Raw genomic sequence first — 18687 nt, forward strand, 5'->3', positions numbered from 1 at the left:
TTATCAAAGATGTGTTTCTTTTGACTGGGCTCAGGTGTATTAGGAAGTGGATCGTGTCAGTGCTGTAATTCAGAGCTTTGTTTTCCAGTTAAGCGCTGCCCTGAGCAGAATTCTAATACAGAGCAGCAGCAAAACCAAGTGCAAACACATGCTGCTTCCCAAATAAGAAGGTATTTAACTTCTTAGGAAGAAGGACTCTTCTAGTGAAAATTTCTCATGTTTCAGAAAGCTTCCCAGTAACTCCCTCAGAGTTCTAGGTGTTGGGTTGCTGTTTTTTTCTTTTCATAGAATTATGTTTTTTTCAAAACAGTATTTTTTTTTGAAGCCAAGCCAGTCTTCTTGCCAGCAGTGTGCTGGCTATTCTGGCATGATGAGTTTGTTAAATTAGTTGACATGAAGAGAGCTGGACAGCTGCTACTTGCTGGTAGCTAAACTGCTCAGGTTGGATGCAGACATTTGAACTTAAGTCCCATTTTCAATAAATATTTAGTTAGTTGTACACAGCTAAATAAGGTGTGGGAGGAATGATCTGTAGGTCAGAACACTTGTAGCTGGATGTAAGCAGCTCAAGTTCAATCTCAAGGACCAGATGGGGCAGAGCAAGGATGTAAACCTCTGGATTTGTGCTTCCCTTACTGTGAGATCACGACAACTGCATGTTTAGTTTTAAAATTGCATATGTTGGGGGTTAATCTGTCTTTTCTGTTATCTAAAATAGCCCATAAACAATGGTTAGCTAGTCAATATCCCATTACTGGTATAGATAGATATGCTTTGTTTCTAATTAAACATTCATTGAACACTGTTTTGTCCCCCCTCTCCAACAAATTGGGGACTCTCAAAGTTCATAATTGCTTTCACTAATGCTGCTCTTTTCCTTCATAAGACTTAACGTAAAATGGGAGTTCATTCACAGCTAAGAAATGGCTGTGCAGTGCCGAAAACAATCTGCATCATGTATAGATTTTGGTTGTTAATGGAGCTGTGTGTGGTCTCTATAGTTTTTCCTGCCCTTGTTTTCTCTTTTTTTTCAAAATAAATAAAATTTAAGGAGAAGAGTTTATTAGCTCCTGCTGCTTACTATGTACTTTAAGACATAATCCGCTATTTGTGGCATTACAGTAATCTCTATAGGCATTAAGTAATTGATGTCACAAGCACAGGATTATAACCACAGCTCTGCAATTTACATAATAATACACCAAACTATGAAAAACCTGCATGGTGGTTTGTTACCAAAACAAACCCTTTAAAATGCTGAGTTAAATTGTGAAATGAGTAGATCCCAAACCCCTGCAGTATAAGTACCTGTGCTTCATTTGAAATATGCCACAAGCCCAGGCACCTTTTTGTTAGTGGAACAACGAGGCTTGATTCCAACCTGGATGTGGGATCTGACCATGGAGAAGCGGGCCTTATTCTCTTTCTTCATTTCTTGCAGACCCAAAGCTTTTGGGGAAGAGTAGAACATAGCCTAGACAAGGTTTTGAGTATATCATCCATTCTTTTTCACCAGTCTTTACTGGGACAGAAATGGCAGTATTAGTGAATATACTTCATGTCCTCCACACAGGCTGCAGAGTGACTAGAACACTGTCCATCTGTGCATTCCTTTGTCTCAGAATTTCAGGCTTGAATTAACAAGGAGGACAGAAGCCTATGAAATTGGGAGCTCTGAGTCAAGTTTACCAGTTGGGTTCAATAAAGAAGTTGGATTTTCTTACCGTATTTTGACTTGGGTTAAATAGAGACTGTGCTATTAACTATTCAAGGATGTCCCATGTGCCCCCATGTCCTACATGCACGTCTAACAAGACGGAACTGCATACGGACAGTACATGTCATCTAACCCTGAAGTTGCTCTGAATCTAACTTTGCGTTGCTTCACTGAGACGCATAAGGGTGTTTGTTATTTTACAGATGCAGGGCAGAAAGCTTAAGAGGCTTTCTGTCGTCATAACTCTGATTGGCTCTGATTCGTTGCAAAGCAGTTTGTTCCTCTTCTTCCTTCCAGAGATAAGGTAGTCTTAATGACTTTTTGTTGTGATTGTAAATATTTATAGTGAACTGATGGGCTTTTTTTTTGGTTCCTAGTAGTTCAGTAAGAATCTGGATACTATCTTTATGAGTAATTATACGTAATTAATACAACCTATGGATAAAGCACCAGTAGATGTCACTCAAGAATATGTGGAGCAGACTGTGAATTTGTGTGACCAATGAAACTGAGCATGCACGTTTCAAACGGCCTCTGCTGTGCAGCTGCTCAGGTTGCTCAGCCTCCCATGGGTGCTGTTTTGGGCACTGCTTTTGGCAGTAATCTACTCACCAAGGCTTTGGGTCTGTGACCTGTTACTACTGCCACAGGTATTCCAGAGTGCTTGTACGTGTAGCCAAAGATACCTCACACGGCTTTTCAATCTTTCCTTAACCTTCAGTGTATTAATGTATTTTCTAAATCGTTTTTAAGCACAATAGGACTGCAAGAACGGGGGAGGAGCTTGTTAATAAATAATGCATTATGCATGAGTGTTGTGTTCTTGAGATAAATAGTTGAAGTGGGGAAAAGAAGAGATCTTAGCTACCTGTTTGGCAGTGTTTCTGAGAAATAAGAAAGTACCATATATCCTTGGCACTTGGGAAAGAAATACACAGGTGTGAGATACTAAGTAGAAGAATACGTTTGCCATATATCCTTGGCACTTAGGTGTTGGGAAAGAAATACACGGGTGTGAGATACTAAGTAGAAGAATACGTTAACTGGAAGGATGAGTGAGTACCTTAATGGTTTGATGCTACCTTTCATCATTTTGACTTGGTTTTGTTTCTAAACCAGAATTGTTACCAAATATTGCAATGATCAAATGTCTTTAGAGGTCACTGTTAAAATGGTTTAAAATGCTCATTACAGCTCTTAGCGTGAGTGATAACATATCCCCAACGACTTTATAAATGTTCTCCCACACCTATATTATCAATAATTGATTCCACAGAGTAGGCTACAGCAGATGCAATTTACTAAAATCCCAGTCAAGTGTCAACAAGCTGACTGGTTCCTTTTATCATTATACCAGGAAACTTTAGCAGCTAATCATAAAGGAAGTACAAAATGTGAGACCTTGCTTCATTATATGAACAAAAGCCTGTGATTTCAGAATGGAAGGAAAAGATTATTGCTTGGTATAATGTGATTTAAGAAGAAAAAAAAAAAAGCTGCTTTAAATCATCAAATTATCCATTTAAACAGGATTTGAATTAGTAGCCTATTGGGGTCATTATTTAAATGGTGAATTTCTCTTTGGAGATGAGTCTTGCACTCTGAAGGGAAGGAGGGTACAAGTATCAAAACTTGCATTTGAGAAACAAGACAGATGTGAAACGCTCACTGAGTTATATTTGCTTTTTTTCTAACACCTTCCTTTATCTAAGACTTCATTAGAATTTTTTTCCAGATGTTGATTAGCCCTGAATATTTCTTTAGCTGTCCAACAACAATCAATGAAAAGAAGGTTTCCGCTCTGTCACAGAAGTGTCTGTGGAGCAGAACACATCGAGGTGCGCAGCTTGTCACCCCTCAGGCAGCAAGGCAAAATGATGGGACACAGCCTTTAACCTCTCATCCCTGCACCTTCTCCCTTCTCCCTCCTCTCTACTGTAAATCCCCCCCAGAGCAAAACCCAGGAGGCTGATGGTGGTGCCTCAGGGCAGCTGTGCTGTGTCATGCACACCGTGCCAGGTTGCACATTTGGGATCTCTTTTTCTGAACTTCTGGGTTCTTTCATGATATAATTGTTAGAAGTTAGCTTTCAAAACCATTGTCAGTACCGAGTGTGGCAATAATAAAGGCCATAAAAATGCGAAATTCACCTCTGCAAACCCTTCAGTACATACTTAGCTTTATTTTGTGAGATGATGCAGTGGTTTCAATTACTCTTATGTCAACACAGTCAGTTTATAGAAGAGAAGTACTAATTTAGAAGTTAAAAGGAAGAGGCACAATTAGCAACAACTTATGGCAAAACTTCCAGAAAAAAAAATAAAATAATGCACTTGATTTCAATTTTAAACCCTCTGAATTTCATAGTAGGTTGAGGGTGGTAAGGAGAGACACCTGTTCAAACCACATTAAAATTAGATGGAAAAAATCAATCGCAGAGAGCGGTCTGGGTGAAATACATTTAGGAAGACAAAGTCCTCCTGTGGTCCCAGGGAGTCAATTCCAGCTTCGTGTGGGTGGACTATGGCAGGAGATGTTAGTGAGATGGGCAGCCTGCATTGGGTTCAGAACTGCAGGAAATACTGCCCACAGAGCGAAGGCAGTGAAATGGAACAAACCCAACAAGAGCTTTCTAAAGCTGATCTCAGCTCCGTGATTAGGAGTTTTATATGAAGACTCGGAGTAAGGTAGGTATAGATGTCCTTGCAGTCTAGGGAAAGCCCTGCCAGAGGGGTCTCCTGGGACATGGGGCCACGGGACTGCTGAAGGAGCTTCTAGCACAGCAGCCTTGTGTGAGATCCCTGGGTGGCTGCCACCTCCATCTCTGCTTACCATCCCTGCTGGATGTTGGGGGCTTGGAGATGATGGGCTGGGAGAGAAGGCAGGGGTAAGGCTATCTTTTGGATCCTGGTTGGAGGAGTAGTGTAGGAGTAGGAAGATGACTTTATAATTGCTTTTTTTTAATCACTCTTTCTGACTATATCGACTTTATACTTGACACAGCTTTGGCTGGCAAGTGAGGCCCAGATACATTCAGAATTAGATATGACTAGGCTCATTCTTACATGAGAAGAAAATCATCGGTTGCTACAGAAACAGCTCCATATCAGTCTCGTGGGGCATCTTTGCATCTGGCTTTTTTTCCTTCTCTTTTGCTAATCTGTAGATAAGAGTCAAAGCAAGTGCAGCACATCCCACATCTATATAAAAGGTTGGAGGAACTCTGCAGAGAGCAAAGTGTGAAAGAACATCTTGTAGATAAGCTAAACTTAAATGAATGAGTTAATTTACACCCCCCACACAATATTTTTTTCCCAGTTTTGCAACTCTCACTGAGTTAATTGAGGTGAAAATTAAATGACACCAGTCAGCAAATATTTTAAAGACCACCAACATCAAGGAAGAGAAAGGAGGTACTCCGAAAGGGAGTCACTAAGAGAAATTTAGGAAATGATCTGAGGGATGAATTAGAATCTATGTTGAGAAAATAGCATACGGCAATGGAATAATAATCCAGACTCACTTTCAGGGAAGTTGTTTAACTTGATAAATTAAGGAATTAGTTAAAAATAAGTGTATATTATGGGTGAACAGGGACCACTCTGCACACTTTAGGCCAGCTCACCAGCGAGATTTTTCGACTGGTTTTCTAAAACGTAATGAATTCTTGATGCTTAGTAGATTAATATTTATTGAGTGAATCAATGCTTAATTTATTAAAAATTTGCCTTCCTTGTATTTTAATATGATTTATTACTCATCAGTGCTTATTGCATTAATTAAAGATCGTGTTAATTTTATGGCAGTGAACACGATCTGCTGCAGGTTTGCTGCAGAGCCCTGATGCTGTGCAGGGACTGTGCCTCTGGGTAGCACCAATGATAGAAAACTGCACAAGGTGGGAAGCCAGTATGAATCACCAGTGGCCTCTTCCTGCCTTTGGGCTTTCAAATAGCCAGCAAAGTGAAAATGAGGATGCTGCCCCTTAAGGGTAGGCCAGGATTATAGCAATAGAGGTACTGTGGTGATGCAGGGTATCTTTCTGTTTGCCTCTTATAAATTATGGCTGATGCTGTGGAAATCATTTTAGTGTTTCTCATGGAATGCCTTTTTGTCAATGTAGGTGAATTCCAGCCTTAGCAATATGGGAAACTGTCACCTCTCCCCAGACCAGGGACGAGGGTCATTCCATTTCAGTGCTCAGGTTGCGAGTAATTCTTGGTGACAGTATGTTGCCTGAAGATTGGGATAGTCCCAGCCATCTCTGCAGGGGCAGGTGTTTGAGAAGTGGAAAATTACTAAAAGCAGAACAAAAAGAGCCAGACATCTTGTGAGATGAGTCTTTCAAGAAATCTGTCAAAACAGGGAGAGGGTGATCATGCTGGAGGGGCGCAACAGCTGCAATTTGCATCTTTCCGCACTGAAGGGAGAAGTGAATATATAAAGCCCCACAGCCATCATACTTCTGATGCAATTATTTTATTAATCTTTGTGACACTTGTAATGTCTCTCTCTTTAAATTCAAATTCTGCTGCTTTCATAGCTACTCATAAGCGTGTCTGTATGTTTTTTAAAAAAAAATCCATCTAGTGACTAGACTGCTTGCATCCAGCTGAGCCCTGGAAACAGCAGAGAGCTAGCCCCTGAGATTGAGAGCAGGCTTGAATTTCTGGAAAGTGATTGGATCCATAATTAGTGCGGTTTTGCATGTTTAAATGTACGATGCTGGAAAGCACTTTGCTGTTTCCTCCCCTCCAGGGCTTGGGTGAGTGTCCACAAATTTCCCTTGCTGAGCTAAATTAGAGAAACCTCTTCAAGGTCTGCTGAAGGTCACAGCAGAGAAATTTTTTCTCTCTCTGCACCAGTCAGGCAGTAACCACCGTGCTCCAGCCCGGAGCGTTTGGGTGGAGCCAGTGCCAAGAACCTGATGGCATTTCAAATCCCTTGCAGCACTTAGGTGTTAGATGCAAAAGATCAGTGCTGCTCCACTTGAAGTCAGAGAAATAACTTGTGCTTAAAGTTCAACACATACACAAAGATTTCCTGGATCTGGAGTTAATTTGTTTTTTCCAAGGCCAGATTGAAGGCAATGTCCAAACAGGAAACAAGTTACAAACTGAACATTTGACTTGTAATAATTTCATTTTATTTCCCATTTTGTTTAACCTATTCTATATGCTTTTGTTTTCCTGCAATATCAGGTTAAGTTATTTAGGTTTCTATTTAATGTTTATTTTTACCCTAGTTAATGGACTCAAGTCAGGACTGGGGGCCAATTGGGCTACATGCCGTTCTCTCTATTCCAGGTCCCTACATTTTGCAACCTTCTTTCACGCAGGATATTTATATTCCACCTTTTTTCCCAGTAGAGAAGCTTTCACAGTGTATGGGCTTTGGATATATATTTTCTGCTCTAGCTGTTCATTAGATATACAGCATTTGGAGTTCCAGTTGTGCTGAGAAATGTAAGCAAAGCTTTCGGCCCAGTGGGTGCTAAGCTCTGGCATTTCATAGCTTTGTATATACGAATCAGGATTAAGGCATAGGATCTATATAAAATTTAGCTCATTAGGAGATGTTTTGTCGTACGGCTTCTACTGGGGAGGTGGGTCCCTTGCTTACACCATTGCTTACTTTGCTTTATTGCTCCCTGGGAAAGGCGTGTGGGGTGAGCAGACCCCAGCAGAGGAGCAACAGCATTTCTGAGCAGCTCTTGTGGAGGCAACAGAGCACAGCAGTGGGGTCTTCTGCTCCCTTTTACAATTCTAACACCTGGAAAACGGTTTGGCGTAGGCTGGCCTTAGCATTGGATAATAAAGCAAATAAAGCATTTGATGATCAAGCACACCACTAAGGCTGTACTCAGAAAGACTTGTCAGAGTTAAGAGGACAAAGAGTGCCTATGAAAGCAGACAGGAATGAATTTTGTCACAAATATGATTTGCGTTGTTCAAGAGTTAAGGTACTGAAGGCCAGGAAGGTTTCTGAAAAAGTGTTTTTTCAGCTTGAACCCTACTGAGCATCCCTGCAGGCTGCATTCACTGTTGGGCACATAGCTCAAGTATGTTCAGTGGATGATCAACTGTGTCCACACACTTTATACAGTGAAGCTTCACTTATAGAGAAATGATGGCTTTGGAAAGGAGTTTCATCAGTCATAATTTCCAAGGAAGAGCGTTCACTGTAGGGGATACCAAGCCAATGTTTCCTCCTCAAGGACTTTCAGCTATCACCCAGGGAATACAGTGAATGCAGTGATGAGAATTAGCTTAGAAAAAGATCAATAGGGCTGACAATAAATGAAAGTAACACAGACATTATTGAGCAAATTAGGAGAGAGAAATTAAACTGGACAGTATAATCTTCAGTGCCAGCTAGGCACAGTAACGTTGGGCAAAGTTAGGGAGAAGACAATAAGTTAGAAAGTGCTTTGAAGAAGAGGCAGTGAGAGTCTGGCTGCGAGATGGGGAAAGCCCTTCTGGTGCTGGAAACGTCTCAGCGCAAAGAGGTGTAAAAGGATGATAATGGTCCAGAAGAAGATGAATTTTAGTGGCAGGCCACTGAGAGGCAATGGTGGGGACGTCACCTAAGGCTGTGAACATGGGGTAGGCAACAGCTTTGGCTACATGTTACAGGGGAAAGGGAACCTCAGGTACACCCCACCATCACTGAGGCATCCGTGGGACACCCTGTTCACGGCAAAAAAATTTCCTAACCTTCTCATAGAACAGATTGGTTTGCCCTGTGGAGGTTTGCAGGCCTTCCAGAAACCACTCTTTTCTTTAAACTTGATTATTTGCTGTAATAACTCCCTGTATTTTGCTCTCTGTACAAATATCCAGTGATGATCAAGCCTGGCAAGCTTCTGGGTGAGGGATATCTGGTGGCAATGAGATCCATGGGCTGACTGTGCTCAGCATGAAAAGAAGCTTTCCTTTTATCAGTCTTGAGTTTGTCTAGATCCTCTTACATGTCTTTGAAAGGTTCACCCCAAGGCAATATAATTGTGTTTGATCACATTCAGCCTATGAGTCAGTGATTGATATGAATAAAGAACTTAGACTTTCTTGTCTTGGTTCCTTGTCTTCTTCCCTGTGGAATCAGAAATCACTTTTATAAATATATCGGTCCATCTGTGCTTCTAGCTATCCATTTCAAGTATATGTTCCAAAAAAGAAATAGTAACACTTTATAAGTGCAAATAAAAACACACTAAAAGGACTGAGCAAGGGGTTTTTTTCTTCCTCATAAAGTACATGTGGATCCCATCCAAAAGAGTTACTGTGAGCCATGTAACTTGTAATTAATTCTGCCATAAATGTCAGAACACTTACTTTGCAGGTCTAAGCTGACCCACTAAAATTAGTCCCCTTTTAACAATTCCTTTTATAATTTGTTTTTCAGCAAAAACGGCAGCTTGACCTCCTGACAATAACCAGCCCTGGTAAGTGAGTTCTGCCGCACGGCTCTCTTCTCTTTTTCTTAAAGAGATGGTTGTCTAAATGTGTTTTTTCCCCCGTCTCTGACATGCAAAATGAAAAACACTGTTCCCCAGAAAATCTTTCACGTAATAACAAGTGACAGCTATATTGTGCTTGGCAAAGCCCCGGGCAGTTATCCGTTCACAGAGCTGCCTCTTCAGACCTTTACTCTATGAATTTGAGTGCTGATATTTCTTTAAGCCTCCTGGGGTTACAGTTAGCGGTATGTCTGCAGGGCAGATGCCCTCGAATTCACAATGTGTGTTCAAGTATCACAGAAATGCAAGTTTGACTTTTCTTGGTGGGAAATGTGAGCAGTTTGGGGAGGCCTCTGCGCGCGTGGTGAGAGACAGGAGGTCCAGGCTTAGGTGTGGAGAACCCCAAAGTGGGTCAGAAAATATTTGGGTAAAATTAAAATGCTCTAAATGTTCATAATGGCTTTTGTCATTTGCTTAGTGAGGAAATAAACCAAAACGTGTTATACTGGGCAAGTGTTGGCTCATTGGCACAGTGAATTTCAAAGGTCTCAGCACTGTGATTGAAATGCAGGTGGTTTGAATCGTGCTTCTCTTTGATCTCAGCTCTTAAGGCTGGATGGCTTTTAATTTATTAGCATTTTTCTAGCTCAATTTCTTTCTATTAGCTGCTACAGAAGTTTGCTGCCCACCAGCTTCAGATGTACACCGTGCTTGAATGGTGCTTCCTTTTGGTTAACTTTTCCAATTTTTTAGATGTATGTACGTATTAAGCTTTCAGTTTGGCTTTAACTGGGACTAATGAGTTCTGGCTTTAACTGGGAATAAGGTGTTAGCAAAATGAACAGGTGTTATGGGAAGTGAACAAAATGTGGAACACATTTGCTTGGATAACAATTTTGCATCAATAATTGTTCTGACACTCTAAATGTAGATATCATCTGTGACATGGTTTCTCCTTCACTAACCTTGTTAAAATAATAAGAATTAAAATAAGGAGGAGGAACACTTTGTTGGGACAGATGTTTGAGGCTATTGGCAATTGCATCACATTTTTGCATGTTCACTTTTCATACAGTTTGCAATTATGTTAATGTATGCTTAGGGCATTTGCTGATAAAAGCAACAATACAGTGTGATACAGCCATTGTCACTATTCTGACTGTAACTTCAAGGACAAACATGGCACATTTTTCATTTTTCGTATCTTCAGCATTCCCTATTTCTTGAGGAAAAAGAAAAACGTTCTCTGAAGGTCTTAATAATAATAAATACTCAGATCTTGGATAAGGGCACCAAAGTCTACAGAATTATTTCGGTTTTTTAATAAGAGAAAAGGCGGGTTGGGGACCAAAATAACTTAATATGAGACTTTTTTGTAAAACAAATTTGTGGTACTTTCTTCATAATTTTAGCTACAGTATTTACTGGAACAATGAGAGAGTGACTAGGTTGAGTTTATGCATAGATGTGATCACAGTAAGTAGCTATCGCTTCAGATGTCTCAGTTTAATACAGTAATCTACTAAATCAACACAGCAATTAGTTGGAAGGATCAAAATAGCTAAATACTAAACCAGCTCTCAATAACTGCATAGATAGACATGCCGCACTAAATGGACGGAAAAAAGCTTTCCATAATATGCATTTTTTCTGAAATACAAGTTTTACCATTTGATATTTACCCAGAAATCTACAATTGCCTCATAGGAAAAAAAAAATAATATTTGTGCCATGATTATATATTTGAGTGCCTACAGTTTTGCTTTCAGTAAAGGCATTTTCAAAAGAAGCCTGATGCTGGATCAGGCTAAACTTACCTAAGAGCCTAAAGCTGAGATTTTTCAAAGAGGCTGAAAGAGTTAGGCACTTAACTCCTAGTAGGATTGGAAAATGTCAACCTGTGGATTAAAGGGTCTAGTTTGGGCCCTACAAATACAAAAATAATATAAAATAAAATAAATCATAGTCTTGAGGCTTTTATCTGTCTTTGGAGACTGCAACTTTTAAATATTTCATTCTTTGAGTCCTAGCTCTAAGATCTGACATCAACATTCTGCTTTTACAAAGTTATGATATTGTGTATGATGGCTGAGATCAGCCATAATCACTGTCATCCCTTAATTTACTGATTCAAATTATGGAGTGGGCTATTCATTTGCAGCTGTTAATCCTCTGGGACTTGTTCCTGTTCTTCACCTTGCCTCAGGCAGGCAGCCTTACTTTGTGGTGGAGGTCACTCAGCCTTATTTATAGTATGAAAGTCCTCCATGTCTCACAAGCAATATCAGCCACCAAAGCCTTATTGCTTAATTATAAGAATAGACAAAGGACTTCAAAACCAAAGGTGACCTCTGTGATTTGCACGTCTGTCATGACGAATATAATCTTCCTCTGTGTGTGTGTGTCATTCCTGAACCAGTTTCTATATGTTTAGTCAAGAATCGCTTGGTGATCCTTGCAGGTATTACAACAGCTCTTCTCCATGTGCCACTCAAAAAAAATTCCAAAAATTGATCAGCCAATTAATGAGATTAATTGCAAGTGAAAATAATGCCATTAATGTCAGTTAAGGGGTGCTGAGAAAAAAGTGCCAAAACATACAAAAGAGAGTTTGTGGTACCACAGAAACCTTATTACCCACCTGCGAGGTGACCCACTGCTGCCTTTTGCCTTACTCCAGGTGGCTTCCAAACACTGAGCAGCATACACATGGTTCTGCAAAGCCTAAACAGGAGCTTGCCTTAAAAGCACGTTTGTATGTTAAATTAAACAGCTATAGATCATTAATCTGTCATCTGGGCTGAAGGCACTCCGGAAAAAAACTAGAAAAAGGAAGAAATGCAGAGGGTGAAAGCTGAAGCTCCAGCCACATATTTTGTATGCAACATACAGAGCTGACCTGTTCCAGTGCCCCTAAGACAACAGCTACGGAAGGCTCCACGACGTGCCCCAAACTGGAGGAAGTCTTTCCTTTGCTGTGGGTCTCCAGAAACAGCCAGACACAAATGATGCATAAGCTGGGAGCGAGCCAGACTCCCTCATGCTCAAATATATTCCTTTGAAGTAACTGACACCCATGTAAAATGTGGAGGGGAGTTCACTGCTCTGCCTTACTGCTGAGTAGCTGGAGGAATGTTAAGTTAAATTTATCAATGCTCTCGCCACACTCCTTTCTTCTTGCCCCTTGACATGTGAGTTACAATTAGACTGTAACGCGCAGTACGGTTCAGGGTGCCAGAGTCAGAGCTGATGTGCGCAGTGGGGTGGGGGAAAGATGTTAAAAATTCATTAGTAGCTGGCAGGGACGAGCTGGCAGGGAGTGGGACATAATGAGGTTTAAGTTTTGGTAATTTAAATTTTCTTTAAACTTAGTTTTACCTCTGAATTTGATCCAAGACATTTCCTTAACAATTCTTGTAGTTGACTTTGGGTTTTAGGACCAAATCTTCAGGTGGGTTAATTTGGCCTTGCTACACAAAGGAGCTGAGCATCTGCCCTTAATTTCTACGTGATCATGTTCTAGTAACACTTTGAGCGTGCACATACAATCTCATCGCATTTTGTGGTAACCACTCAATAGTTGCAAATAAGATATCCCTGTTTCCATAGCTTTTCCATGGAGACAAAGCTTTTTGCATCTCCTGTGTTTACGATAATAATACAGCTTTCCAATTTCTTTTCTCAGTAAGGTAAGCTCATCTCCCACTGAAGTATTTTTTAATTATTGATACCATAAATGGAAGTGTGTTGGAAACTATTGGCTTTGAAAATAGCTAACATGTGATATTATCCAAGAACCATCAGGAAAATTCTTTTGAAATTCTCTTTGATTCAGCCGTCCTCAGGGCTTTATCCTTCTCTACCAGTCTCTCTACTGCCAATTTAAAATAACATTCTCTTGAAATCAGTGCAATGTCAGGAGAAATTCATCAGCACCGTAGGTGCATGTTTCCCAGATGTATATAAACCTACTACAGTTGGCAGCAGTAAATTGATTGCATTTAAAAAACCTGGGGTAGTTGAATATTCCATAGTGCCCAGCTTGGCTACAGCATGGAATATAAAGTATTTCAAGTTTCTTTCGGCTCTGTTTTAGGTGAAATAAGAGCTGACTCCATAATTCCTGCCTTCTGATTTACTCAGATTTTCCTCCGACCACATTAGAGGTTTACATGCAGGGATGGAGTGAGATGTTCCTAATCTCTGTGGAGTGGCATCAGATTTGATTTGGAGATTTGATCAGAAATGTTAATGACTTTGTGTGTGCTTCTCCCTAATATTGAAGCTTTTACACTTTTAAAGAGGGAAAAAAGCTTGATTTTAAAAGTATTTATCAGACTGATCTATGTGGTGAAATATTCTCCTTCCCTTTAATATCATCAGTGCTGCATGCTCTAAAAATGTCTCCATTTCATTAATTTGTGATACACTGCTACACTGAATTCTTTTAAGGTGGCTTTAGTTTCTGCCATACATATTTTACTGCTTTAAATTATAGATATAGGACTGTTGCCTAGTTAATTTCCTCTGGTTAGGAAAATATATTTCTACTCTCCTGGCATTGCATAAAGTGATATGTGGGATTTGCTATATTTTTTAGCTGATTAAGTTTTGCATTTCTACATATTACTGCTTATGAGACCTCAAGTAAAACTATGTAAAGGAAGGAGAAGTTTTATAGTATATTTGAAAGTTTCATTTAACTATAAATTCCACCACTAAGCCCCCCTACAAGACTTTTCCATTACCTTCCTGGATAGTCTGGCTATCTATTTCTTTCTAATTGAAGCATGAAAATAATATGAACTCAAAGTCATGAAGCTATAAGACAGGTATTAGTAAAAATGATACAGAGTAATAAAATGTGACAGAAAGTTGTTTGCTGCTAAAACTTGGGTACTATTTTTGCTAGTCCTTATTAATTAATAGTACATTGATTTTAGTCTGTGTCAAGGGATAGCGTCTGAGTTTTTAAACAGCCTAACATAATTACTGTTCATGTTTGTTAGTGAAGCTTCACATGCTATTTTATTTGGAAAGGTGGTGGAGAAAAGAAATTAGTTATCTTTCCAGTAATAATCGAGTCTCTTAATGCTCAGTGATGGATAGGAGTGAAGCTATTTCTCATATCACTATGACACTGGATGTTAATTCACCCATTTGTCCACGATAATGTAAAATAACTCGGGGCTGTGTGTGTGTCTATTGAGGGACAGTACCTCATTGCTCAGCAAGGCAATAGACCCCAAATGGTTTGTTTGAACCCACGGTACAAGAATTTCCTTACCATACAAATAAAATATACATGCTGAAGTCTCAGCTCAAAGTGAAATTCCAGTGCTGTCAGTCTTAGCTGAACCCTAAAACGACGGGATGAAGTTTTTTCTAGACCTGATGAAACTTTAGCAAGATGAAGTACTAACAGAGAGCAGAGAGAAAATGTAGACTATTTTTTTTCATGCCATTAGGTTGGTTTCAGCTGTCCTGAGGCTAATTAGGAAATTTGACTGTATCCAATTCCTCATCTTCACTATACCTGAAGAGCTGTAAGAATTTCCATTTGCTGTGATAAGGAGAAGTAATATTGTTGCTTGTAATTACTTATTCGTGCAGATCAGCACCTTCCTAATTCCTACTTATACCTCTCCATTTGCTGGAATAATAACCGCAGAGATGTTACATACTCACTGAAAGGTGTTGCTGTTCCCACCATCTCTTCCCTGCGCAGTCAGTCAGTCTTCACTCACAACATGTCCCAAGAGAATAAGTCCACCCTGATCTTTCTGCCTGTCCCCTGACCTATGCCCATCTGTCTCCTCAAACACCATCTATATCCATCTCAAATATCACAGGTTTGAGATCTATTGAAATGACATGAGGTTTTATCCAATAATGAAACCAGATTTTTTTTCCATTTAGTTGCAAAATATTTACTTTTAGTAAGACTCTTTCATCCCCACCTTTGCATTTTAAAAAAATGACCTTTTTTTGGATACATGTAGAATAAGTGATATTTGCGAAGTCAAAATAAGACTGCAGAGAAGGTATTCTAAAGGCTAATCCATTACTTTTGAAGAAAAATATCAAGCTTTTCCACAATACCTTATTATTATTCTGGGTCACCATGATGTTTCCATGCACCTTGGCATGTCCCTTTAATTGGATCCTTACATAGGAAGGTCCGGCATAGTTGCATTGAAAGCTGACATTTCTAACTAACTGACCTTTTCAGGCCCAGTGATACTCCTATAATGATTATCCTCTAGCATTGTTTGGACACAATACCACATACTTCACAGCACATAAAGAATATGTTCTTTGAGAACTATTCAAAATGCCCAATCTCAAGTTAGCAAAATGAGAAAATTGGGTGCAAACATTCATCAGAGTGTTATTGTGCAGGTATCGATTTGAATGCCCTTTCATTTCTCTGGGAAAAAGTGTTGTATTATAGAGCTCTAAATTAACTTCTGTTCTGTTTTTTTTTTTCCCCAGTAAGTATAAAAAGGTCAAATTCATTCATAAGGCTGAATAGATTTGCAGGATATAAGCAATAAGATAGCAATCAACCTTCAAATAACCTTTAAAGAGACAGTATCTTTTCTTATGAACAGTAATTGATCTGCTCATTAAGTCACTGCGTACTCTTTGGGGCTCACCTAGGCGAAAATGTATAAGACCCGTGACAAAAGGATGTCAGCTAGAACAAAACAGGAATAAATCCTCATGTGGAAATATAAATATTTTACAGGTTTTGCGGGGTGTAAAGTTGATGAAAGGGCTGACATTGCAACGTGAATTCCTCGACTTGACTGTCATAAGGCTGAGTGAAAAAGACATAGCAAAGACCTCGAAGTGTGAATTTGGTATTAGTGAGGACGATGATGATAGCATGCTCAGACATGCCCGAAACCTGCATGTATCTTCAAATTCCCTTCTGAAGTTAATGGCTAGTGTGTGAGGGTGATCATTGCAGTTTGCCTTCTCTCGGTGTACGTATAGGGGGGGTGTACCCATAGGGGAACTTCTGCAAGGGACCCTGCTGCAAATCACCTCCAGCTTGCCACCGTGTACCGCAGAACCCCTTTTACAAAAAGAAAAAAGCGAAAAAAGCAAGGTAGATTGTCAAGTAATAGCCTTCTTTGCACCACGAGCGCCTCTTGGATTTATGGGGGGGTTAATCATCTCTGCCTACGCAGAAAGAAAACCCGCGTCCAGCTGCTTGTAGCGCCGATTCCCCGCCCGCAGCCTGTGTAACCTTCACACCGTCCTGGGCTGTGTCTCTGCAGCTCCTCTTGTGTAAGAGAGACCGGATAAAGGGCTGCTGGAAATTTTTTCAGGGAAGCACTATTTAGCCAGGGACTCAAAGTACAGGGATTGTCGGTTTAAGATACCAATCGGAAGATTAGTGTTCTGTCCATGTCCATATTTCATTTCTGCATGTAAATCCATGTTATGTTTTTAGTATTATTTTTATGAATTGCACATACGCTGAGGACTATCTGTGCATAATTGATTACAAGGAGTTGTCTTGGTTTTTATCTTTGATCAGAATTTTCAGAAGCAGCAAGTATCCCAGGTGACGAGGTTTTTTATGCTGTAAATGTTTGCACATAATGCTTACTGTTTTACTTCACAATGTGCAGAATGAGCGTCTGGCTCATTTAGAGAGAATGAAAATGAGCAATTCTGTGCACAGGTGTATCGTGCTCCTTCTCTTTTTGCATAAGCTTGAGGAAAACTTAAAATAATCTCTTTCTTTTCCCTCCAAAAAACCCCACCCTTTCCTGAGTATCAGATGTTTTTATAGAGAATGGAAAGCTTCCTTCCTCTATAATCAAATTTTAATTTGCAAGGGCATCTGTATGGAAACAATCTCTTCACTGAGGAATTTTTTTGTTTGTTTGTTTGTTTAATTATCTGCTGAGTGACCTAAACAAGACTCAGTGAAAATCAGTGCATTAAATACCTAGAGGACAGCAGAGGATTCTATTGACACTACAAAATGGAGCACAGTGCAGAAATGCACGAGCTGGCAGAGACCAGAGTAGCAGAGCTGTGCAGCTCGCAGCAGCCTCACCAGTCTGGGTCCAGAGGCTGACAAGCCACGTTGGCTGGGTGCTATGTTTGAGAAAAATGAATTTTATTTATTTACTGGCTTTAGGGTGCTGTCATTCCAATGCTGCTGAATTGCACCTGGCCCTCAACCTTTGCTTGTGAGCTTTTGGGGTTTTTTTTCAAACTAGCTGGGCACATACTCTGCCTCATTTCTATTTTAGTAGCACCCATCTATCCCAGTTCACAAGGTTGTCATTGTGCTGGATGCACAGTATGATGCCAAGCTGCCCCTGAATAGTTGGTGACTTAAATAGGAAAAGCAAGGGGCAGGGGGCAGGAAACCTGGAAAGAGAATGTCAAATATAAAAGATGATTTTAATAGAACTGCATTTTATTTCTGAGAAGCTGCCCACTACTGACTTTGTTGCCTTCTAGACTCCTGCGCCTCTTTGCCTACCCCTTTCCTCCAGCCTCTGATGTAACAGAAAATGGCAAAACAATGGTGATAATACAGCTACAAAGGATGAGACTGAGGAACAGGGGAGCTGGAATGGCACAAAGGACTTTTCCTTAGCTCATTTGTTTCTAAGAATTGCCAGTGGGCTCATTTTTTTGGTATGCAGAACACTTTCTGTTGAAGCAGTCAGCCAAGGTCACTGGGAAACCCACAAGAAAAGGTAACCTAGAGCCTTTATTATTATTTTGAGCTTGTAACTTGAAGGCATTTTTTAGGAGAGATTTGAATGGGGAAGGTGTGATGGTTTTGTGAATTCAGACTGAAAGAGCAGGATAACCCATGGTAGAAAAGTGACTTGCTCATCACGCAGCTCAGTGCAGTGTTGGAGGGAGTTATCTGAGATGCTGCTAAATGAGATAACGTGAGTACTGTTTAGGCAGTAGTATCGCTGCAGTGTCCTTAAAAAGCAGGTTAAAGGAAGGTGAAATACTGTTTTAACACCAGGGTCTGCTTCTGACGTTGCAGCTCGCTGTGGTATCTGCACAAGGCGCCGCACTGACCCGTGTGGATGCTGTGAGTGCCAGGACAGAGGGTGCTGGCAGAGGAGCAAGGCAGGGGAGGGGAAGGGGCATGAGGCAGGATGGCAGAAGGTCTGTGGTGTGGGGCCTGGGGAGGGTAACATAAACCATAAGTTGTATTTGCTGGGCCATATGAACCAAAATGAAAATTAGTGTGCTTGAAATAGCTAGCAGACAGCAGGGGATTATACTAGTCTTGATGTTTTTATTATATTACCTGCCCTGTTACACAGCTGCATTCATTGTCCTTATCCTCTGGGGACTATCGGAAGGAAGAATTTTCTGTGGAGACCTTGATTTTCCTGCCCATACTCTGGGGCAGCCACAGAGTGGTGTTAAATTCTGCCGTGTTGCTGCCATTCCCTGTGCTAAACCCACCTGCTTGCTGTTCCCCCCAGGGACTGTGAGGGTGCAGGGC

At 40.4% G+C, this 18687-nt stretch overlaps 1 protein-coding gene across 1 annotated transcript in view; it reads left to right on the forward strand.

The window, feature by feature from the left end:
* AGBL4 (ATP/GTP binding protein-like 4) overlaps positions 1 to 18687 on the forward strand; it is a 961744-nt gene that overhangs the window by 502658 nt on the left and 440399 nt on the right. Inside the window, exon 6 of the mRNA XM_014939355.1 lies at positions 9122 to 9161. Within this exon, the coding sequence (XP_014794841.1) occupies positions 9122 to 9161 (40 nt within the window). The remainder of the gene's footprint in view (positions 1 to 9121; positions 9162 to 18687) is intronic.

The sequence above is a fragment of the Calidris pugnax genome, unplaced genomic scaffold, assembly GCF_001431845.1.
Source record: "Calidris pugnax isolate Ruff unplaced genomic scaffold, ASM143184v1 scaffold18, whole genome shotgun sequence".
NCBI lineage: Eukaryota > Metazoa > Chordata > Aves > Charadriiformes > Scolopacidae > Calidris > Calidris pugnax.